This window comes from Photinus pyralis, unplaced genomic scaffold (assembly GCF_008802855.1).
Source record: "Photinus pyralis isolate 1611_PpyrPB1 unplaced genomic scaffold, Ppyr1.3 Ppyr1.4_LG8, whole genome shotgun sequence".
NCBI lineage: Eukaryota > Metazoa > Arthropoda > Insecta > Coleoptera > Lampyridae > Photinus > Photinus pyralis.
The window spans coordinates 14,652,967-14,677,849 of NW_022170819.1; the positions used below are offsets into that span (position 1 = coordinate 14,652,967).

General features: G+C 35.4%; 1 protein-coding gene across 1 annotated transcript; it reads right to left on the reverse strand.

The window, feature by feature from the left end:
* Window positions 1-383: 383 nt before the first annotated feature.
* Window positions 384-20,280, reverse strand: LOC116177697. The gene is made up of 2 exons (XM_031496749.1): window positions 20,107-20,280; window positions 384-1,402 (listed from the first exon to the last, which is right to left on the reverse strand). Exon 2 carries the CDS (start codon window positions 1,397-1,399, stop codon window positions 791-793), a length of 609 nt encoding a protein of 202 aa, XP_031352609.1. The 5' UTR covers window positions 1,400-1,402; window positions 20,107-20,280; the 3' UTR covers window positions 384-790.
* Window positions 20,281-24,883: the final 4,603 nt, after the last annotated feature.

The following is a 24,883-nucleotide window of genomic DNA, read 5'->3' on the forward strand; positions in this document are numbered from 1 at the left end:
AAAAGGTGTCCAAATTGGTTGTTATGCACTTATTTAGTTTAAAATACTTCTGTTCACACCCGAAGTATGACCATACCGTATATTTGTGGAGTGGACCAGCTTTGCTGAACACCGGTATCTAGAAAGCATTTTAAGTTGGGTGCTTCGTTAATAAGAAACCGTGGTTTCTGAATTTTGCGGGTTTTTTTGTGCACATCAAGCACTACCGACAGGAACGTAACATTCCTTAGTGCTTCCATTACAGTGCTAACTGCACGCATTGTAAGCGCCGGTTCTTACATGTTACAAAAATTAAAGGTACGTAAAAAAACTGATTTATTTAATAGAAGCTACTATAGCTACAACTACAATAAATACAAAATAATTTACACATAAATCTCTACATAAATATAACTAGCTAGAGTAAATAATATATCTATACGAATTTCATCCAATTAATGTGATTAGAAGTAATTAAATTAAATAATCACAATTCTTGTAACGTTTTTGGTTTCATTTTGTCTCATTTGCAATGTGCACACTTCTAGTATTTACATGTTTAATCAATCACTCACACTTATTCACGTTTATAACTATGTTAAGTAGATGAGCGCTAACTAAATTAAAAAGCAGAAGAGTGAAATTACGATTGTTCATCGATAGTACAAAGCCTATGGTTTTTGGGGGGGACATACGACACACTGTTACCTAAGTCGGCGAGAACAAGTTTGAGCGTAAATAAATAAGTTGCGCACCTTATGGTTAAAAATGGATCTTTCACAACCGTTAAATCTAACTACGTTAGCAATGTTCAAGGGTAGAAATTTTGTAAGGCGTCGTTATAAAGCGAATTATACGAGTCTTGCAAGACGTAGATGTCCTCGGGTTTGCCGTTGAAGTTGTACTGTCCCGGTAGTCGGTGGACGTTCGAGTCCGGCTTAGCCGGCTTCGGTTTCGGCGTGGTCGGCGGCGGTGCCGAGAAGTGGTCGAAAGCGCCGCTCCACTGATAAATCGACGAGGGTTTCCCGTTCGCGAGGAAGCTTACCGGGACGTTAAGGAACTGGTTGAGGGGATGAGCGGGCGGTTGCGATACGTATCCGAGGTTCGGCACAAACATGTAAGGTTGGGGAGGCATTCGGATGTAATAAATTGGGGAGTTAAATTGCGGACGGGCGTTGTAACGTTTACGAGATGGAAGGGTCCTGCTGCTCAACTCGTTTTCTTCTAGCTCTTCGGGTACGAAATCCTCTTGCTCAATTTCGTAGTTGTAATCTAATCCTTCGGGTTGGTAGTAGTCGTAGAAAGGGAAGGATCTTTGCTGCCTCGTGTTTTCAATTTCGTTTTTTGTATTCTGTGGGGCTGCCGCTACGTGGAAGAGGATGAATAAAGATGTACTGAATAATCGCATGTATAAAGCCATTATCTGCAACAAAAACTACCGTTAGATCGATTTAATGCATAGATTTTCAACATTTTCTGAAGCATCGCCCCCTTAAGGAGCAAAAAATAACCTCTGTACGTAGATAATCAACGCCCCCTGAAATGCTTCAGCGTCCACTGGGGCGGTACCGTCCCCATTGGAGAACCTATGCAATTTAATGCTAAAGAAATATACGGGAGCGGATAAGCATCTCCATTCTGCACGTATCAAATTATAATTCTAATAAAAATCCTAGCGAGTGTGTATGGAGCCAAACTGTGAAATTAATTAGCGAAAAGTTGGAGAAACCCGTTTTTGTACCAAAAAAACCGACTTTGGTAAATGGCAAATCGACAATTAATTAGTATTTCGTGATTACGGACAGCGGACAAGAGTGGACACGGTAGCCCGGTGGTATGCGAGCTTTTCAGTGCCGAGTATCGGGTATTGTTTGATTGCCGGTGGAACCATTTCGAGCACCGATTGTAATCTTATGCGTTTATATCTGATTTGAATAAAATTCTTCATTTAGAAACAATTTCTACAGTACTGTGGCAAATGATTTGCGAGTAAGCTATTACCGAAACAATAACTGATGCAATGTAAATTTCCCTCGAAATTTCCTTGTGCCCCATTTTAAATAACTCAACGCCTTTACATTGTCGTATGATCTTAAAAAAAACACCGTGTAATTAATATTCTACACTTCTGTAGAAATATTATATTAGTTCATCAAAACATTTTTATGGCCCTCTGGATCTGGACCCGGGGTACATGAAAACTGCATAAAAAACTGTTTATCCTCGATTTTGTCATAAGGATCGCATAACAAATTTGTAAACGAAAGCGTTTGCAAAAGTTTTAAACTGAGATTCACGCGCGTTTTCAATAAGTGACACATCTTCTCTTCACAGGTGGTCTGCATCATGGATGACCCCACTGAGGAACTCTTTCCTACAGATGAATTTTTCTTAAAATGTAGAAGAATCCATTGGGGTTGAAATCCCTATCCAGCTGAAGAAACTTTTATTCGTAAATGGTTATCGATTGGAAAGTAATTGCTCAAATAACTGATATAGATTTGGAAGATATTGAGAATTTTACCAAAGAAACGTTACCTAAGTTACTTAGAAACAAAGCTCATTATTTTCTGTTAATATTTTTATTATAATTTTCTTATCAGTTTAAATACGTCATGTTCCGTTTATATTAATTAAAGTTTATATATCATTAACCTGTAGGTTCAACAACTTTTTACAAATATATCTTAGAGAAATTTTGGGAGGTAATCAGAGGAAATCAGAGGAAATCGGGGTAATCCCAAAGTAATCATGGGAAATCCCGAAGTAATCACAGGAACTCCCAAGGTAATCATAGGAAATTTACAGGAAATCTGAGGGAATCAAGGCAAAAGTGGTAATCTCTGTACAAATTATGAGTTGCGAATTACCCCTCGGTGTATTAGTAACAGAATGATCAAAGTAGAATATATACTTTCATCAGAAAACCTTGCTGACCCCTTCACGAAGTCCCTGTCGGGGCCCAAAACAGAAATGTTTGCTAAGACTATAGGTCTACCCTAAGAATCAAGATTTTTTTAAATATGAAATAAGGGGAGGTAATTTGTATTTTCTATTTAAAACTGTGTATTTCCTATTTTTAAACTTAAAAGTAAGTTTTGATGTAGTATTCTTTATTTTGAATTTATAAATATTTTTAATCGAGGGGAGGTGTTGAAGTACGATCATAAAATATTTTATAAATTATAAAGTGTGTAGATGGTTAATAAAAAATGTATGATGAATATCGAATGACATTTATGAACTTTTTTAATTTTTCTATTTTTGAAGCTCAAGACGTTTTATTAAGGTTCTAACATTAATCTTTCAACAAACTTAACCTCAGGAACATGGCTGCCAACCGTCGCGTCGTCACGAAAAATGAAAATAATTACTTATTCTTATTGAACAAACAACAAAACAAAACTTTGCTTTTTATAAATGGACTTATACACCGTTTGCGGTGTTTCCTGATTAAAACAAGAGTTGCAAATAAAACCACAAAGACCCAAAATGCGATAAAAACAAGGAAGTAAAGAAGAAGAACCAATGCCCACGGTTCGTTTATCCAAAGGTGTGAAGATGAACACCTTAAACCTGTAATAGAAAGGAGATTAAGATCTCACGAAATTAAATCTCCTGCCTTCCCTCGAGGACAAATCGCAGGTATACCTCAAACATCCGACCGCAAGACGATGCGTTAGTAAATGAAGATTTCAAAATCTTTTATTAACCTTAAGCAATGGGCGTTCTTCGTAGGCAAATGATGATTATACTCAATCACATAGCGTAATTAATGCATCGCTACAATTTTCGTCCGATCCATTAGGACATCAAAGGATAAATTATAACGCGCGGAGGATCGGCTAATTTATATAAACAGTTATTAGTGTAGAATTCGTGGAACACTCGATTTATTAATTACTTCATTAGATTCTGCCTTTACTTTGTAATCGTGTGAAATGCATAAAAGGTAACAATTAGTGCGCATGCATGGGCAATAAAATTCATTTTATGGGTTTTAAACATCTCGGCTATACATGCTATTGTGAAAAAAGCACGCAATACACCTGCAACAAATTTTGTTGCTATTAAGGTAGATTGATGTTTAATACTGTTACTTCTGCATAAAAAGCGACTATGAGATTATTGTTTACCAAAACAATGCATTATGCGGTGGAAATATTCACATGCGTGTAGCTTTTTTTTTGTAATATCTCTTACACTAAATAAGGCGCATCAAGGAAGATCAAGATGATTATTTTGAGGAACTCAAATTGCACGACACCACAAAATGGAGAATTGACATATAATTTTGGTAATGGGAATCATTTTTGTTCATAATAGTCGCATTCTTTCGAAATAATGGTACTTTAAATACATATTTTGGTTAAATTAAATAGTAATAACACCATCAGGACGTCCATCATTTATTCATAGTAGGTATGTAGACATTGCCCAAAAAATCGCGACAGGAATTGCAATTATTAAAAGATTTGCGAACTACAAGAACTGACTACTACCGGAGTGTCTCGTTCAGTTTAAGTGTAGGTATTAAAATGGAACCGATTTCTATCAAATAAATTCAATATATTTTTGGGGATTTACGCAAAAGTTGTAGCGAAAAAATGGCAGGCATAAGAGAGTTAACAGAAGAGTAAGAGCTCCAGAAACTAATATAATGTGACTTGTGAGGGAACGAGATAGTAGAAGTATTTACCTATTATTGGGCATTTGCAAAAAAGTTACTCTGTTCTAGGCCCTCAACAGATTTACACCCAATTACAGAGTGACCCGCATAATACTTTTTTAGAGGTGCCTCTGCAGAAGGTCTTAAGTTGTTCTCTACTGCTTCGGTATTTACCTTACGAATTAAGAAAACTGCAGAAAATTCGGAATAGCCGGCAGAATGCTCGAAACTGATATAAGGAAATTCCCATCTCTGCCACAGATAAAAAATTCCTACCTCACCCAGGTTCGAACACCCGACCTCCGGTTTTGTAGCCCAACGCACTACCACTGAGCTACAAAGCCGGTTATGCGCTTATTATCTGATAAAAAAAGTGCTGAGGGTTCCCAAAACTAACATATTGTGAGACGAGATCATCGGGAGCGGATCTAGGAGGAAAATCGTGTAGTGCAAGGTTACACATTGCGTCCGATGGTTTTGTTGATTACCGAGGGGCAAACCACTGTGGAATTTTAATGTACAACCTTTTACAATTCATGGCATTCTCACGGAATTCATTAAACTCTTTTGGAATTCATGGAATTATTTTGGAATTCATAGAATCCTTATAGAATTTATGGAATGGGGTGATCTCAAACACACTGTATACAGTAGAATCCCGATTATTCGTGCGCAGGTTATCCGAGCGGCGGATTATTTGTCCAGTGATTTTCTTTAATTGAAATTACATTATCCGTCCTTCGTCCAGTCTTGTGGAGCGCGGATAATCGTTTGATAAAAAATACTTTCCCGGTCTGTTAAAAAAGTCTCTAGGTAAATAAAATGGTGGACGGTGAGAACGCTATATTATCCAAATCAGGACTGTGTCCTTTAAACAGAGAAAGGGGTACTTGAAGGACTCCCTGTAATATTCCACCTCCATTAGATGGACAAAATGAATTCTTACAGGATTTTTGAAGGAAATGCGTTACGGTGCCGATGAAAGATTAGATTCTATAAGAGGCAGAAAGAGTAGTAGTGTTACCCTTGAAAGTATGGAACCCTGTAAGACTACGTGGAGGACGGGAAATGATCTGATCAAGAGAAGGTGGAACAATCAACTGAAGATGGGGCACTTTTTTAAAAGAATCAAACAAAGCTTCTAAAATACGCTGATGCTCCAGATAAATATAACAAACAAAAACAATAAATTGTTAGAGTGCTATCTCATCCACAAGCGAGAAGGGGAGGACCATGTATTGGTTTTTACATTTTTTAAAGGGGTTTTTTGTTTTAATAATAAATTATAAGTAGGTGTGATTATTTTGTTATTTATCGACTGCCTTATTTTGTTGTTCTCGTAATTTTCTCTAATTAGTGTGAATTATTTTTTTAGTAACGCAGTTTGTAAAAATTTTCAAATTTTTGTACTATAAGAACAAGTTATTAGTTGATAAGTAGCCCAAATTTCATTATAATCGCCCCACCCAGTGAGCGGACTAGACATTTTACTCTGATAGTAATATGCATTGTATTCACGTTGCCAATATTAATAAAATCTAATGGATAATGTATATTAAATAATCAGGTTTGGGTAACAAAAGCTAACGATCAAAGTCGTGGAAAAAAACAAGGTATTCGCATGTCATCGTCTGTCGATATTTTTTATTGTAAGTACCGAGTTTAATTAAAATGTTGGCGTGCTTCGTAAAATGCTTTCCTTGAACTTTCCATTGATTTCGCATTGTCGTTTTTTTGTTAACATTAATACACAAAAAAAACCATTTAGTTAATGTAAAATAATATACAAAAAATCTGCCATTCAATCGGCGGCAAATTAATCATTAGCTACCATAACAAAATGCAACATTTTAATTAAAAATGGGACAGTTCAAGGTCCGTCTAATGCAATTTGAGCCGCACGACTGAATAATTGGGATTCTCATTTTGTCTGACGCTGACGAGATTGAGCGACACATTTTAAAGTTCCCTACCCACAAAATTTAGATGATCTGGTTATGAATTAATTATAAAAAAATCAAGCATTTCACTTTTTAATTGTTGTTGTCTTTTGGAAACACCTACAGAGGTAGGTATATCAATTTTTTGCCAATTTAAATATGTCGAAATTACCTTTACATCACTCCAAAAGTCATTCTTTTTTGCTACTGCTTACTGTTTGTGGTTTATTTGTTATTTTGTTGTTGTATGTTTGCTACTTCTCGATTGTGACAATTTTAAATGATACAGTATCGCATTTTTTGGTTATTTTACACGGGCGAATGGCCCTTAAATACGGTTCCGACTTTGTAAATGCGTTTGAAAGCTCGCGACGCCGGCGAGTCGTTGGATATGGCGTGATTAGTTCAGATTACAGGAAAGATTTTGTTTATTTTGCAGTCGCCGTTGGCTTCTGTGTATCGGGGGGTTTGCGGATTCAGTAAAAAAATACTCCACGCTGAGTCGACTTATGACTGTCAAGAGATCTGATTGGATAAATAGAAGTGGTTTATTGGTGGATATGGTTAGGCTCAATTAAAAAAAAGTAATGCAGTTGGAAGTTGAACCGTGAGCGAAGTCAAGTAAACCACTTGTACATTACCGTTATTCGATTTCGCGTTGGTCCCCCAGCGCAGTTAAATTGACCACCTGTAATTTATCGCAGGGCATTTTTATATATTTCTAGTAATAGCTTGTTTGAAATGCCTTTCGAAGTTTTTTATTTTGACGTTTGATTTTTTTAAATCGGTTGATTCGTTTTCGAGAAAATTAGAAAAGTCTTTATTTAATAGAGCTATCTTAATTTGTTCTGATAGAAAACAAAAACAAACGAAAATATCACGTTTTATTTCAGTAAGTGTTCAAAATGTTGCCCGCTATTGACCCAACAATGATATAGGCGATGTTCAAATTCGTGACGGACATTTTCAAAAAACATGTGGGATATCATGGCAGCCTTCGATGATGCGTTGACGAAGTTCATCCAAACTTTCAGGTTGGGGAGTAAACATAATAGATTTCAAATGGCCCCATAGAAAGAAAATTGACAGCAAATTAAAGTCTTTCTTTCCCATAGCGACAAATAAGTGATATTTTCGTTTGTGGTTGTTTGATATCTGAACAAATTAAGATAGCTCGATTAATTAAAGATTTTTTTTAATTTTCTCGAAAACGAATCGACCGATTTAAAAAAATCAAACGTCCAAATAAAGCACTCCGAAAGACCTTTCAAACAAACTATTACTCGATATCACTTGTCATTTAAAATTTTTAACGGAATGGCCCTGAGGGCAGAGTGTGAAAAAGGTGAAGTAGTTTTTGGTTAAAAAGTTGTCACCCTTGACAAATCTTTTGACGTGTCTCGGCGTCTTTTCCTCAGTGGTTATCGATAAATCCATGATAGGAAATTTTCAAATGAACACCCTGTACATTTACACATGTTAATTTCGTCCCTTATTACGTATAAATATACATTCGCGTGGGTAATTACGCTTAATTTTTCTTTTGATACATTGAATAGTCCTTCGAATACCATTCGTAGTCGAAGTATTTGTAGATTATATTTGAGGTGCTGCTCCACTCATGCTAGTTACACTTTTTAATACCACGAGCGCTTGCGTAACTAGCATTCGTGACAGCACCTCAAAAACATTCGACAATACTACGACTAGTCATGGTATTACCTGTATATATGATAACACAATTAGGTATCAGGTATACAGTGACTTATCTTAGAGTATACTCTCTAGAGTCACTGTATTTAGGTATAACAATGTTTAACAGTTCATATACCATGTTTAATACAATGTATTTAGGTATACAATAATAAGGAATTCGAATTGTGTAGCGCTTTGAATTTTTTGCAGCGACATCTAATGCACAAAGGAAAAAAATATTTTTTCTGCCACGCCTTTTTGGGGAACCCTGTACATTTTGTGTTAAAATAAGCGCAAATCAAAAACAAAATCGACGGGTCTGAGCGTATTTCGGAACACGCATCCGTTATTAAATCACAACCCTGTATAATTATTGAAGAATTATTGAGAATTTCTTACAGATCTCTGTATAATATTCTGGCAACCTAATCATAGATGTCAGTAATAAAAATCCTCGAAATGAGTCTTTGCACAATTTTTACTATCTCAAAAGATTCAAAAACGTTTAAACAGAAGTAAACTATAGAAAGGCATTTAAAACGCTCCATCTTGTAACTGACTGGCACTAAATTCAAATTAGACAGAATTGGCGGTAGGAATTGCATCGGTCCTACGCTGCAAATAATTTTTTTCGGCAATTTCCTTTGTTTTTATTAAATTGAAAATTACAGCAAGAAAACTGTATCATTACTAGATTACTTATGATCAGGGCCGGATTTGGCATGGGGCCAACTACGGTACTATCGTGGAAAAATAACATAATCTCTTAAGAAATTAAAGTTGGAATGTTAGACACACTCTTACCAACTTAAAAGTAATAATGCAATATGATATGTAACATATAACCTCACATTTCGACGGAATTATGCGAATTTTGTATTAAAATTGTGAAATATTTAGGGCTTCTCCCGCAAATTTTTTGTTGAAAACGCTTAATGAAGGTGCCTTGTAGCCATTTTTATCAATTTTAATTATGTACATGAGCGGCTAACCGTTAGATTCTCTAACATACGATTCAGTGGATTTTAGATGTTTATATATTAGATTTCATTGTTTAAACTGTAAAATAAACTTGAAATACGTTATTTGAAATTGATGTCTTTTATTATTTAAAAAAAGGAGGATATTTCTCTAAAAATTATACAGTTATTTGTAATTCAAACTATAGATATTATGTTTTTTTTCAATAACACTTTATAAACCTCATAATTGATATAAAACATGTTTTTACTACTACTGAAATCAATCTGAGCAAATTGGGAGAAAGAAAATCGTATTAAGAGTAAAAAGTATTGCATATTTCTAGAAATACATTATGGTTGGGGTATAAAATGCTTGGATTGGGAGGGGAGGGGGAGGAGGCGCCGATTTCGAGGGGACCATAGGCGAAAAATATGTAGATCCGGCCCTGCTTTTGGTTCTCTAATAAACTCTTATGTGAAAGATCTCCTTTTCTTTGATCTGACAAGTTTTGTTATAAATGGGTTTTCTTGTTTACTGCTCGGTAAAATAAGAAGACCAAAATACCAAATGACCGTATATGATATAATATGATGAAAATCATAAAGAAATAAAATAAATACGAGTTAAAGTTTTCCAAGAAATTCGTTTACGAACATGCTTATTCCAAAACGAGGGCCTTGGATTGAATGAACTTTCTTCGCACTCCCACAGTGGAATACGTAAATACAAATTTAAATTTTTTGTGAACTCTCAATCTTTAGCTAACTGGCCATTGCAACTTATACGCTTGATTTACGCTGAGTACTGAACGGAACGACAATTCGCTTTTTAATCACTCTAATGGTGACACTTGGACTTTTTACGTTTACGTAAGACGCTTTTTTCCCTCCGTACTTGTTTTTCCACTTGGGAAACTAATGCAGATTGTTAGACAAATTTTCCAACTGAACCACGAGTTTACCCAAAACAGTTTTCTAAGCACGGCTACACGGACGCAAATCTATTTGGACCTTAACTCTCTTAACGCCAATCTTTGAATCTATTAATTTCGTGAAAATAATCCCCTCTCTTAACTAGATAGGTACTTAGTACTTTTTTAACGCCTTCTGCGTGTGTCAGCTCATTTTTACCAAGTTGCAGAAGTAACTTAACACGACTGATTTCTAGCGTGTAATTCAAAACCAAAGCCAGACAAACACAAAACAAATGTGCTAATTTGCAGATTTGAAAAAAAACTCTTACCAAATGGACCACGAGGTCTCCTTAAATTTACTTAAAACATTTTTATAATCTCGGCTACACGGACCCTAATCTATTTGGACCTTAACTGTCCCAATGCCAATCTTCGAATCTATTAATTTCGTGCAAAATAATCCCCTCTCTCAACTACTTAGTACTTTTTTATCGCCTACTCAATGATGGAATAACAATGGCGACGGTATTTTATTAATTTTTATTGGTTCACCGGGCTTTCACGGCTGTATACTGAAATTCGAATTCTCATTCTTACCCAGCTGTGCTTAATTTGCAAAGTTGCAGAAGTAACTTAACACGACCGATTTCTAGCGTGTAATTCAAAACCAAAGCCAGATAAATACAATTTAGAACAAATAGTTCATTGACGAGCGTGTGAGAAGATTGCGAAAGCTCGCTGCTATTACAATCCACAAAATAAAAACATGAACTTAACACGAGTTCTTTGGCGGATTGTTCTTGAAACCTTGACTCTTTTTAAACTTGGACATAATTTAACGCGAAAAATTGTAAAAAATTTAACGTAAATAAATGCTCATTACATTAATTTCTAAGCTGATCAGTTAATACACTAACAGAGCCGGCATGCTCTTTTTTTCGAGGTCTCTTAGGAAAAAGACTTTTTACTTTTTCGCGACGTGCCTCAGCTCAAGAAAAAGAATCATAAATCTATCAACACTACGGCTTGCGAAGAACCAGATGAAAAGCTAGGGTCGAATAATTTCAAATTGCAAAGTCAAGAGAAACTAATTTTAACTAAAATAATGCATGAAAAATGCCCAGCATCCGTGACCAATACACTGGTTGTAATTAGAAAAACATTCTGGAAGTATCAATTAGGGCATTTAGCAAGGAAATAATAAAATGCGATTTTTTACTGTTAAAATTGTGAGAAACCGAAATTATCCATTTCCTGTAGCAGCGTCTGGGTTCAGGTACGGAAAAAAATTTGTAATTATTTTAACATGGCGACACGAAACTTATTCTTTGCACACACTTAATTAACTGGAAAAAATTTAATGGAATTAAATGTAAGCAATCTGTATAAATTACAGTCGAGATTTCAGCACGTTACCTCTTCCTTCTTTTTTTTATAAACAAATTACCTTTAAACGCTAGTGTTCGCGTGATTAAATATAGCCCCATAAATCACTCGTAACGAGCATGGGCTTTTAGATGCAAGAAGTTGAAATGTAGGCGGTAATGGGAAAAAATGAGAAGCGGCGCGATATGTAATTTTAATTACTTCCACGATCATGTTACTACCGAGTTTACCGAGAGTAATTACTCGGCCTCTCTCTGCACTTCCGTACTCTTAAAATGCTTTTGAACTTTCAGCGTTTGCGATCGAAGAACCTACAAACGAAAATTTCCATAAAGTGTGACCAATTTTCTTCGGCTACCAACTTTAAATACACGGTTTCTTAATTACCGCCTCGAACGATTTATTTGTCCTGTTAGGTAAAAAGCATCTACCTAGTTCTGTACTATTTGCATTTTATCTTGATTAAATATTTAATAATGAAATAGATCCAGGCCATACTCTTTCCCATAAGCCAGATTTCGGAATTTATGCGTAGGCGTTTCGTCTAAATTACTATGATAGCAACAAACTGTTATGCAGCCTCTATCAATATCAACGACAGACTAAGATTGTCTATCAAAAAAATCTAAATAGGAAGGGAAATATAATCCTTCGACTTGTAACGAGGGAACGACCTTTTTTTATAAAGATGGAGAGAGATAATTTGTTCTCTCATCATGTATCAATGGGATTTATTGAAATGATGATAGCTTACAAGTTTTTTGGATTAGGTCATCGTCATACCTATCAGAAGAAACGCCAATTAGTTATAATTTTAGATGGTTATAATTCTCCAGTCCACCAGTGAAAATTGGGTAGGAGACAATGATTCTTCGCCATACGTTTGAAGCGAAACTCGAACTCGACAATGTTAGATCGCGTAACAATTGTTTTTCAACGAAAAGCTTCAAGACGAGGTCGTATAATCGAGATATACGAAAAGATTTGTCGTTATTCGTTTTTTTCGTTTCTGTGCATAGTTGGATTATTATTCACGCGCTTAAATAAATTGTTACCCTGAAAGTGTTTGGGCCCCAGGTGCAAAACTTTTGGTTGCGCTATATTTAAGGTGGCTAGTTACGTTAAAAATCAGTTTATTATTGAAAGTTGTGCCCCTAATTTGATTATACGAGGTGCTAAGAGCATTATAAATAAAACGACAACCGGTAAAAAGGTTAAAGACAACTAATTCGTGCTTCTGTTGACTGTCAAAATCCTAAGTTGCAAGGGTAATTATGCGGAACCAAAGATATTTTTAAAGTCTTTCTCATTAACTGTGAAATTGGATTTTAAATTCAATAATACCATTTTTGTGTGGGTTTTATTTAGAATCCAGGCGTGTAAATTTGTTTTTTTGGTTACAATTTTGGACCAGGTGTTTGATTAATCACGAATAGTAAAAAAATCTAGGCAATTATTTAGACTTGGACGTGATTACGAGACTGGGTTAACTTTTCTTTTGTGTTAATTACATGAAGTACATCAGTCTTTTAAATCACAAAAATGTATACAAAACTGGAAATTATTTTCAACATACACTCAAAAAAGTCGATTTATATGAGTTCCTCTTCCTATTTGGGAGTGGTCAAACCAGAGTAATAAGTGTAAATAAAGAACCATTCTTCCGCAACGTAAGGGTCAGTGAAAGGTTATTCATTACTGAGTTAGCCGTGATATTAATTATTTCATTACAAAAAATTAATTGTTACAGTAACACTTACCAGTTCCGTAGAGAAGAAAATTATTTTTTTACAACGAGGCTTTCTAACCCTTGTAAATGTAACGAGACCGACACAAAGATAGACAATTGATTCGTTTTGATCAGTCATAAAATTTTAGAAGATTGCTTTTGATAGTATTCTGTATTCATATAATTTTTGCCAGAACTATAATATGGAAATGTTTAAGAAAGCACGCGCACAATACGGTTGAAACCATATCAGTTTCCAACTTTTGTTTTCTTTGTGTGCCATAGTACATCGTTGTATTCGCACTAAAATGCTACTCAGTTTACAGTGTGTACTTTTTACGGGTCAAATAAAAAAAAGTTGTTGAGGTTTTCTCCGAAATGACACGCTGTACTGAAAATCTCTCAACCGCGTCTCTCTCTCTCAAAAAGTGGCAATGAGCAAGTATTTTTCGATTTTTTTGTATCTGTCTCAATGACATCAGAAAATACAGAAAATAGGAACGAAATCGGCAAATTTCGGCAAATCTTCGGAAGTAATAGAAATTTTCTATTTTAATTGCGTAACTTTTCCCTAATTTCACCATCTTCGTATCTTCTATGGTTTCCAAGATCCCCATGATAGACATCCTTCTCTTGGATACGGTGTATAAGGGCATATAATGTAGATGACATGGCAAAAAAATTGAATGTCTAAGGCACTGGCAAAAATCCCAATACAACGATTAATTTTTTTAATTATGCACTGGAATAAAACGCTAAGGTTCCGCTCTGAAGGTATTGAATTTTGCCCAATCAGCTTTATGGTCTGAGTGAATGCATCATCAATTGTCCTATAATTGGAATTTTATTCTGTTGGGCAATAAATCATATTATTATTATCAATTGTTTTTAAATTTCCTGCCGAATGACGTTGTGTACAGAATATTATTTATCTCACAAAGCGCGCACAAATGTTTTGCACAACCTTCATAAAACAGGTTTGAACTGCCCCTTACCGTTACCGATGCGAAAGAAAAAAAATCTCTGTTTATCAGAGCGGGTTTTTTAAATTCAGTATATTTAATTCCGTTTCTAAGTGATGTGCGCGTCTCCAATCCGAAAATGTTCTCTCGCGTAAAATGAGTGACTTTGCTACCAGGGTAATTTCCAAACGTTAATTTAAAATTGAGCCTGCAGATAACTCGCCCTTTGTCATAATTCATTCACAAAACGTTTATTCATGGTGCGTTCTTAATTAGACAATTGACAAAAATAAATAGCAGCAACGTTTTTGTTTGGAAATTTCTACTGAAAAATTAAAAAAAAAGGGATAACCCTCTACTGCGACTTGCTTAAACCTTTTCCACCAAAAAATTAGCGCTCTTACGATAATAAGTAACTGCTCGAGCAATTAGCTGCGAAAAAATATCGCAATTATGTGAAATACTAAAATTCTCACACACGTAATTTCCGTTATGTTCGCTATAAAGCGGTACATGTGTAAATTTCTCTATATTGACCAAAATATGAATTCGAAAAGAAAAAAATTCTTCTTTTAAAGTTTAAAAGCGACCACCCGTTAAAAATGCATATTGATATCCTGGACTAAGAGCGGCTTTTTGAGAAATGGGTAACTGATACCCTGATAACTAACAAATTTTACTTATTCGTTCTCTGAGAAATTAACTCCCTGATGAGACACTCTGTACAAACGTATGTTATAAGTAGAATGCGTGCAGGGTATGGCGATTGAGTGCTTTAAAAAGGTGCTGTGCTAGAGCGCGCCAGAAGAAACATTTTTCCAAATAAACCAAATGTCCATAACGGATCCAAAGATTGGCTATTCATGTGTAATGTTTTCCCCAGGAACCATAACAGGTAGCAATATGGAATTCTCTTTCTGATTTTGTAAAAGTGTCTTGGTCCAACATGGTGCTCCTCTATTTAGAGGGCGGCGAAAAAAATGGCGTCTGAGAGTTTTCCTTATCGAAAAAAAAATCCAATTGCAATTCTTCAAGGAGGCTTGCAGCTTAATTATTTTTTGTCGCATTTTATATATGGGTACATTTGCATATCTACCGCTTCGTAAGGATAGTAAGCGCGTGCGTTACTAGCTAAAGCACAGCGGCGAATCTTATTGCTTCGGTGGTTTCCAATGAATAAAGAATACCAGGAAGGAGCATTCATCAAGTTGTATACGAGAGAGAGTGCGACGGAAGTCGGCCATTTGCAAAAGCCACTTATGAGTCATTTTTGTTGTGGCTGTTGCAGTGACATAAAAAGAATGGTTAGTTGTTGTGCTTGTGGTTGCTCCAAAACAGAAAAAAATAACACTTTGGGAATTACATTTCATGTGTAAGTGATACAAAATTATTTTTATATAGTACATGTAAATTTACAAATTTTTTATCGGAATGTAGTTTGAGGTTAGTTAAACAAAAGTCATAGGCGGAGTAGACACATGGGGGTTTAGATTGTTTTCGTGTAAAATTCTTTATAATTGTATCCTTCTACAACTGTAAGGTAGGTACGCCACTGGAACAGGAAACTACTGTCCGCCATTTGCAAAAGCCATCGCGGTCGCACGTATATTGTTGATAATCTCCTTCCTGGTATTCTTTATTCATTGGTGGATTCATTTTGGCAGAGACAAAAATGCAGAATAAACAAAAAATGCGGGTCTGCTATTGGTTTAAGAGACGCTGCCGCAAAATGTATGTTGGGCCCGTTTCGGGTTTTCTACACGGCAATATAAATAGCGAAACACAAAAACAAAAGGGGGAGATGTGTAGCGACTGTGAAAGCGCACACCTCGGCCGAGCGAATGGCTGGAAGAACAAACTGACTTAAAAAATAAATAATTAGCTGTCGAGTATCTCCAGTATAAAGGTGCGGGTAAGCAAACGTTCGTTGTGGAAAGCGCAGCTTTTGTGTTGAAGTTATAAATAATATGAGACAGTTAACAAAATGGCGTGTTAAGCTATGAAAAAGGAGCAATCGGTCCATATCTCATGAAGGATCTGCAATTACCAAAAAGCGCTGACCTTGACCTAGGGAATTGTACGTCTCTATGTCAACAGATCAGTAAATAATTGAACGAATTTAGAAGAGCCCTGGACGCGACCTCTCCCCCTCACTTTAAAACAAATAAAATAAAATGGAACTGCTGGATTGTTTTGCACATCACATATATTGGTGACAGATAATTAAATGAAACGTTCCCAGCAAATATGAGCAATAAATCTTAAATGAGTGTATATAGTGCACTTGTTTTAAATAGCTTCAAAGTTGATGCTTTTCTTAGTCCAGGCCTTCTAGCAAACCGCCCTTTACTACATAATTTAATTATAATAGCCATTTACGTAATAACATTTTTGATGAAGTGGAAACTAATTAACTAATTGCGGATTGAAAGTACTGCTTTTAACGACTAAATCGTCCAAACTAGCCATTCTTCATATTATTATAACCCTCTTTACGATCCTTCGTATTACTAAAACATAATTAAAGTTGGCGTACGTTAGATACATCCGGTTAAAAGCCAATCCCGTGTCTTCTGGTTTCATCTTAAAATGAGCACAGGATGTCTCTGTCTTAAATTTGCGCGAGTGTCTTTCTATATTACGAAATGCAAATGAAAAACACACATAAATGAACTTACTCTTGCGCGAAACCAAAAAACAGCAATATTTATACAGGGTGGTGCATTCAATACGAAACAAAGCTACTATCTGATATTTAAAGGTGGATATTCGACTCCTTACAATCATGCCAGGTAGTCATATTAAGTCCCTTCTCGAACGTTCTTTAAAATCACCATCTTCTTTCATTTTAATTGCGCCACAGAAATCACAAAGAAAGAACGGGGTTTTGAAAATTCGGTCCTTTCGTTAGTAGGATTCCCAAAGAAACGAGAGCAAAAAAGGGGGTCTCTCATGGGAGGCGATAAACGAAAGAATTATAAAACTCAATATACTTAGACTTGTTCGAAACAAGGGTAACCATTATAGGTATACAGTGTGATTGATTTTATTTCTTTTATTATTTATTTTATATTTTATATTTTATTATAAAAAGTGTAAAAAACAAAAATATTCACCTTTCAAATTCTGATAAAAGTACATATTAAAAAAAAGTGATATAAAAACAAAAGAGCATCAGAAAACAAAATAATTTTTTTTAATCGAACGGTTATTTTTTACTGCAATATTCTTAAAGAGCTTGAAAATCTCTTTACAATGATATTAAATAGGTTATAATTACTTTAGAAATTAAAGTTAAAGTACTGGTTTTAAAACCAATCGCAGTAAGTGTGGAAATTTCGTCTTATATTTTTTTTACCATTTTTCAAAATTTTGAAATGACGTGTACCGTCAGCCATTTTTGTTGGTTGGCATCGACTGTTTTAGTTACAATGGATACAATATAAACAAAACAAAATCTCCATGAATCCATGGCCTATTATTTAAAGAAGTAAAAAATGAGGTTTTTATTGTTCCATCGATAAAATGAAAAAAAATAGGTTGTGATACATCAATGTAATCAGGAAAAGAAATTGACGCTAAGATATACAGGGTGTTGCATTACTAAATACCAACTTTGGGTCAAACCTCAGAAACTTTTCGTTTTCACTCTGTATCTCAGAAACAAACGTAGCTAGATTGGTTCTGCTTGTGGTATTATACGTTTCACAAAACCGCAAGTCTCCATTTTTAAAAACAGCTGAGATACACTGCAGTCTCAACCAAAATAGGACACACGGTACAATTAAATGTTATAATTTTCAAAAATCGTGATGGGCCGCAAGTTGTAGGAACGGAGGGTCGCGTGTTTGGCATGTCTGTTGTAAAGCGATCAAAAAGCGCATTTCTTCAGTTTTAAGTTCATAATCCTACATTTTGGAATAAGGGTTTAACAAATTTTAGAATTTGGAGAAAGGCACAAGGATTGATTCAGAACTTTTTAAATTAAATTTCAGGAGCAAAATTGTGTGTTTGAAGTAAAATTTTATTTGATTTAATTACAAAATTAAAAAAATTTTGCAACGAAGGTCATATACAATTTCACACCTTCAAGTGGAACAGAAGAATTTGTGTTATGGGAAAGAGGTTCGTGGTTTGAATTGAAATTGATAGAATTGAATAATAAAACATTTTAAGAAAACTTTAAAACTTCTCGAATTTTAAGAAAATTTTTAAGTGTTGCAATAAGCACTCGAATCTTTAAGAATGAATTTATTCATAAAAATTCAGAATTTTATAAAAAGAGTTCTAAGGAATATTTTATAACTTGAATTCGTTTACATGTAGTTGAATACTATAATCGGACATGTTGGAATATTTTAAGACAATTTAGTTGATTGAGGTGAAATAAATGTCGAAATATTAGCAGAACGCGGAACTTTAAGAATTGATCTAATTAAAAAATTCTGAATTCTTTAAAATTTTTAAGTTCTTTGTTTAAAAATAAAGAAAATTTAGGAATTTAAGAATGTGAGTAGAATAAATTTTAAAATTTTTCTAATTTTGGAAAATTGCCCTATTTACAAAATTTAGAATTTTTTAAAAAGAATTTCACGGAAATTGAAATGGAAAATTTGTATATCATGCGACAAAATTCCTTTGCTTTAGAAAAGACACGCGTGCTTTAAAAATCATTTAAGAAGATTACAATGCATTTCGTATTGTGGGCTGTTTTCGCTTTTTCTTGAAGCTGTAGAAACAATCTTTTGGGATCAAAATCTAGTAACGGGCTTGTAGTAGCTCATGCTAATGAGATAAATAAATTACATAGGTAGAGGTACCATTCGTTTAAATTCAAAAAGAAAATATGCAGGGACTTTTTCGCAATTTTGCCAAATATGATCTTAAAGCTTGGAAGGAAATTTTTAAACTCCTGGAAGTAGATTGATATCAACTCAGCCCTGACGATAATTGAGAGGCAAGAAACAAAAAACTTAGAAAGATCCGACTCTAAATTAAATTTCCATAATCAGAGCAGACAAAACCGACGGAATCCCCTATTTTCAGTAACACAGAAATGACCTGCAAATGCAGATGGTGTCCGAATACTTTCAATGGAATTCGTATCGTTTCACCTCTTTTTTCATTTTCATAAACTAGAAGCACCGATTACCGTTAATCGACTTGTAATTTACATAGTTTCGCAATTGGGAGAAATTCGCAAAAAAACTCAGAAGAAATCCGCGGAATTATTGAAAAACTGCGCGAGAACCTCATGGGAAAATCACTCGGATGGTTTGTGGACCGTCGTATTTATAAACAAAATGCAAATTTGTTCAATTTCCATAAGATGTTAATACGCAATTCTGAATATGTGAATGAGCTAGGAGATTAAAATAAAAAGAATGAAAGTAATCCAAGAAGAAATGAGGATGCACTTCTTATAAAACCATCAAACTTCCACTGCACGTAGAGTTTTTTGGTAAAATAAGGTCAATTTGCGTACGTTTATGGGTTTTCGAGGCCAATTTTGGGATTTACAGCTATCGATTTCGTTTCTTGCGAATCACTACCGAAACACTTTGTTTCGCGAACACCACCGCCCTTTTCGATAAATTAACAAAGACCGTAAATTAAGATTCCTAACGGAATAAAAAGCAAAAGTAGAAAAGTATTTTAACCTACATTTTCTGTAAACGTAAAAGGAAAATTTAGATAAATTACATGTAATTTGATTTAAGCAGTTATAAGTAGACGTTTAAAATAATTTAAAGCGGCAATTTTCGGGGCGATTACGCCAGATAGCTACGCTGCCCAGTAATTAGCCTAACGCCCTTCTTCCGATAAAAAAACCCGATGAATATTAAACGAAAATAAAAAAAAGTACTAACCGTCTATTATTAGGATCCGATCGTAGATCTAAAAATATATCGAACGAAGCGACCTTGCCCGGCCTTGCACCAGAAGCACTTAACACCTTCTCGAAGAAGTCAACAACTTGATATACAAACTGGGGAACATAAACACCGTTCTTGGTAACACACGGTACAAGAAAAGTTACCGTCAATCTCATACGCACTTCTTTATAAGATGCGATCGTCTTATAGCGGGGGAAATCCATGAAAGTTATCACCGTAAAAACGCGCCATACCTACCGAGATGATAAGAAAAAAAAAGCATTTCTTTTGTTGGCTATTAGTGGGGGCGTTATAAATTATTTTTCACTCTAATTCCCTGTGAATACAATAATTACAAGTAATTATATTGAATTAGTAATGCAGGAGTTTTACGATCATGATCCACTTGGTTTTATTTATCGCCTCAATTACCTACGGTGGAGATTTTAATTATACGCCGCGACAGAAGCCAATGTCGCATGCAACTCAAACCGCAAACGCGCTAAGTGATACAAATTTTTTTACCGTAAAATCGGATTTTTCTGCGATTTTTCTGGTAAGAGGCGATTTCTTCGAAGCTGCCATATGAATTAGTCACTCGTCATACACTCAACTGAATGTCAGGTCATGCAAGAAGAAACAATTTTGTTTATCTTCTCTGAAAATTTGCAAATTCTTTCTATAAGATTGTAATAATCAGTTGTTATGAAGTGGTTGAGTTTTCTTACAAAAATTTTGGACGCACTACCTGCGTTTTAAACATACTTTATATTCACAGTTCTTTTTTAATGCAACACCCTATATACTTTTGTGCCATACTTTAACTTCTTTAATGATCTTTTGCGACGAACTTCGGTAGTCCGCGCAAATCGGCAACTGAAAACAAAGGAAAACAAACCCTGAGAAAAAATCAAACGCGTACTTACGAAAATTAAATGGTGCGCGGAAACTCAAATGTAAAGGGTACACGGTGAAAATACGAAAATTGATACGGAAAAAATCTAAATACGGTACGGAGGCAATACATTTACGGAAAAGAGCAGTATGGTACTTACAGACGCAAAAATGGCAAGTCGCGGAAAGGGGACCTCGGATTTTCCAGCCGGGCGGCGTACTCGGATGATAACTTTCAAAAATCAAAACTTCTTTGTCCCCCGTTATCATAATAATCTGAGACCAATCTCAAATATCTTGATAAATTAGCGCGCTTCCAATGATACAAAACACAACCTAATCAGGCGAAGTCTCATTAGCTACCGATATTTATGCTCACTCAAGTGTCCGGGCTGAATTTCCCAAATTCGGTAGTTCAGTATTGCCCATTGTTAACTTGGAATTTTCGGATCAGGGAAATGAAATCATAAAATATTAATTTTCCTTCGCCTTCCAAAGGACGAGAGCTTTCGGAGGCTGCAAGAACAATTAAAATACCACTACGGGAACAATTAGAAAGCGGAACAATTAGATACATACACAACATAATTAAATTGGTCCGGAAGCTACAGTTTTCGTAAATTCCTTCATGTACCCGGTGTTCATTAAAGGCGGTTGAAATCATATACGAAAACGGGCGCTTCGTTATACTTTAACTTTCATTGATACTGCCTTATACCTATTTTCAATGGTTTTCAAAATCTCTTTACTTTCTTGGTTTTGTTGGATTTTTTTTATTTGGCATATCAAGATACGTGCTTTGGATTGTAGCAGGAGTCTATTTTAAGTCTAATTTAAATTTTGTATGTGGGCGAGTGTTTCCCGAATACGGCCCTGACTGTATAAATACGTGTGAATATTTAAGGCGCCGGGAAGTTGAGTGACAGGACGAGATCAGGTAGAATTGAAACGATCTTTATTTGCTTTAAGATATCTTAGCTGCAATAGAATCCATATTAGTTAACTAATGGGGGTTTGACGCGAAACGATCTTGTATAGTCAATAATGAAGAGGAATTCATTCGGTAAAACACACTTCGCATTGATCGGTGATATTCAATGTTATTTGTATTGGTCGATACTAAAAGAAAATTAATTGTAATGTTCATAAACACCATGTATAATAATAACAAAGCGAATAGCAATACGTTAATATAAATTAAATTGTCCCCCAGCTGCACTTCGCACGGACCGGCTACAGAATCCCAACCGATGTTCCGTGGATATTTTCAACTTTCTTGTTTTCTTCTCGAAAATGCTGCGAAAAACCTTCGCCCGCAGCACAACGGTGGCTTGTTGGGGATGATAGTTCGTTCTTGGCTTAATTTCTATTTTCGTGATCCAGGCGTTGGACGGTTTAGCTTCAAAATCAGAGAAAACGACCAGCACAGTTTCGAACGGTCGCTTAACGAATCCCACAATTTTCACTCATATTTGTATGTACCCAAGTAGTATCGATGGATTGTATAAATATCTACTCTGCAAGCTTTTTATTATTCAACATTCGATTACGATAGACGTATTTAACTCGCTCTCCCTGCTACTATTTTAATTACAGGGATCAGCTTCATTTAGCTCATCCCGAATATACACACGTAAAGCAGTATACATATTAATTTACTTTATTTACTTCTGAAATAGAAGCTTATCGTTACGTATCGATATTAAGGTTATGCATTTTTACTACGCTATAAAATTCTCTGTATACTGAAGCCTCGTTACAACATTACGGGTGTCAAGCATTCTAATTGGACGAAAAAATTAGTATTATTGATGGAAAACGTGTTACCTCACGACATGGATGTCAATTAAACAAGTAAACTAATGGGGAATGGGTTGTTGGGAGATAACCGTGAGGCAATTCAGATTAAGCCGCGAGAGAGTGCGCGTTGTACCGTGAGAGCGTTAAGGTTGAGCGGTCCGAAAAGTTAAATCGACCATCTGTAAGTTAGTCTGGGAAATTCAGATTAAGCCGCGGGGCAATTCGCGTCCAGCTGAGAGAAAAATGAGCATCAAACTACTTTAGAAACAAGTACTTTCGTCTCTAAAAAGGGTGAAGAAAACGTGATTTTCCTCTCTAGTGAAGAAAGTAAAAAAACAATTGCTGCGTTAATATTAATAATGACACTTAACATTAAAACACCTGTATCTAGATTGCTATGCGTCAAATTTCATTATTGCATACGATAATTTTTCAATTTTGATTGTTCAAGTTCAATTGACACACTCGCTACGCTCATGTGTCAAACTTTGAACTCGAGTTTAAAACTCCACTTTCTTCTCTAGTTATACAAATAACTATTTCGTCTTGTACCGCGAGAAAATTAGGGTGAGGCGACCAGAAAAAGTTGATTTGATTGATTCGTGTTAATCTCCGAGCAGTTAAATTGACTACCTGTAATTTACCAGGAAATGGAACTCGGATTTTCCAACCATCGCACTCGTGTTCAAAAATAAAACTTCTTTCATTTCTCGGCTTCTGGGACTACTTCCTAAACTCATTTCAATTAAGTACGCTTCATTTGGTACTAGACCCAATCTAATCAGACGCGGTGCTGTAACACATCTGATTAGCTACCGGTATTTATGCTCACTCAAATGGCCTGTAGTCCAGTAATCGCTACGTGTAAGCGAGCGAGCTTGACGCTGAAATTACGCAAAATTGAAATTCCCTCCACTTCCAATCGAAGACAGGTTTCAGATGATGCAAAATATCTCTACGGGAATGGTTACAAACGGCAAATTAGTTACAGTATCTTGATTTAATTATCGGCGACTAAAACGATGCTTCAAATTAAAGCAATTACTTTCACCTGCTATTTCCAATCCCTAGAAAATAAATACAAATTTTACAACGTTGCCATACGTATTTGGGGCGATGGAGCGATCAAAAAATTTTGTTTTGAAATTTTCGATCGATCGCCATTTTGTTATTTGAAAAAATAAAAAACAATAATTGCAAATACAAATGTTTTAGAGAGCTGGAAGATAGGTTTGAAATTTTTTGTTTTTTCAATAGTCATTACAATAAGGGAGTTATGACGATTTTACGAAAAACAAAAGAACGCTAATCACTTCAAACCTCGGCACTAAATCAGAAACTAGAACAAAGAAACGTTGTTTGTTTTAATGAGTTCTAACTGCCGGGTCCGGGTGTAACGACTTAGTATTAGCACCCTGTGTAGATATACACTGTGTCCAAGATAAGGATGGCTATTAAATTAAAGAGTTATTATCATTTATTTATTTATTTATTGTCCCCCTTGCTTTAAAGAAAATCAGAAAATTCCAATTACCTTTGAAGATACCAATTCCACTCTCTACCCCCCCCCCCCTCTTCTCTTGATAAGAGGGCTAAAAGAAGCGCGGTAGTTGCTAGAAAATGGTTCCTTTCCTTGAGACCTTCAATTGGAATACCATGAAAGAATGAATTAATATCCAACCCCCCACCCCCTCCGCCGGCACCGTCACCCACTGATCTCGAAAAAGGGGCGCGCGGGAAAGTTTTAGTTTTTACAAACCAATTTAGTTCGATGAGACCTTTCATTAGTTCATTGGTTGTCGTATGTAAAAATTATGCACGTTTACTTTCAAAAACAGCATCTTAGCAAATGATGCATGGGGGTGGGGGCCCTCTTAAGACAGCGAAATTTGATGGTGATCTGACACACCTTCAAGGTATGGGCTACCTATTGCAAAAAATTCCAGGACTCCAGGACCCCTAGAAGTAGTTCAAAACGGTAGAAGTGGGTCCGGTCGTACGGACGGACGCACAGGCAAAACGCAATCAATAGCACATTTTTTTTTATTCTTAAAAAAATGCGTTAAAAAAACACTTT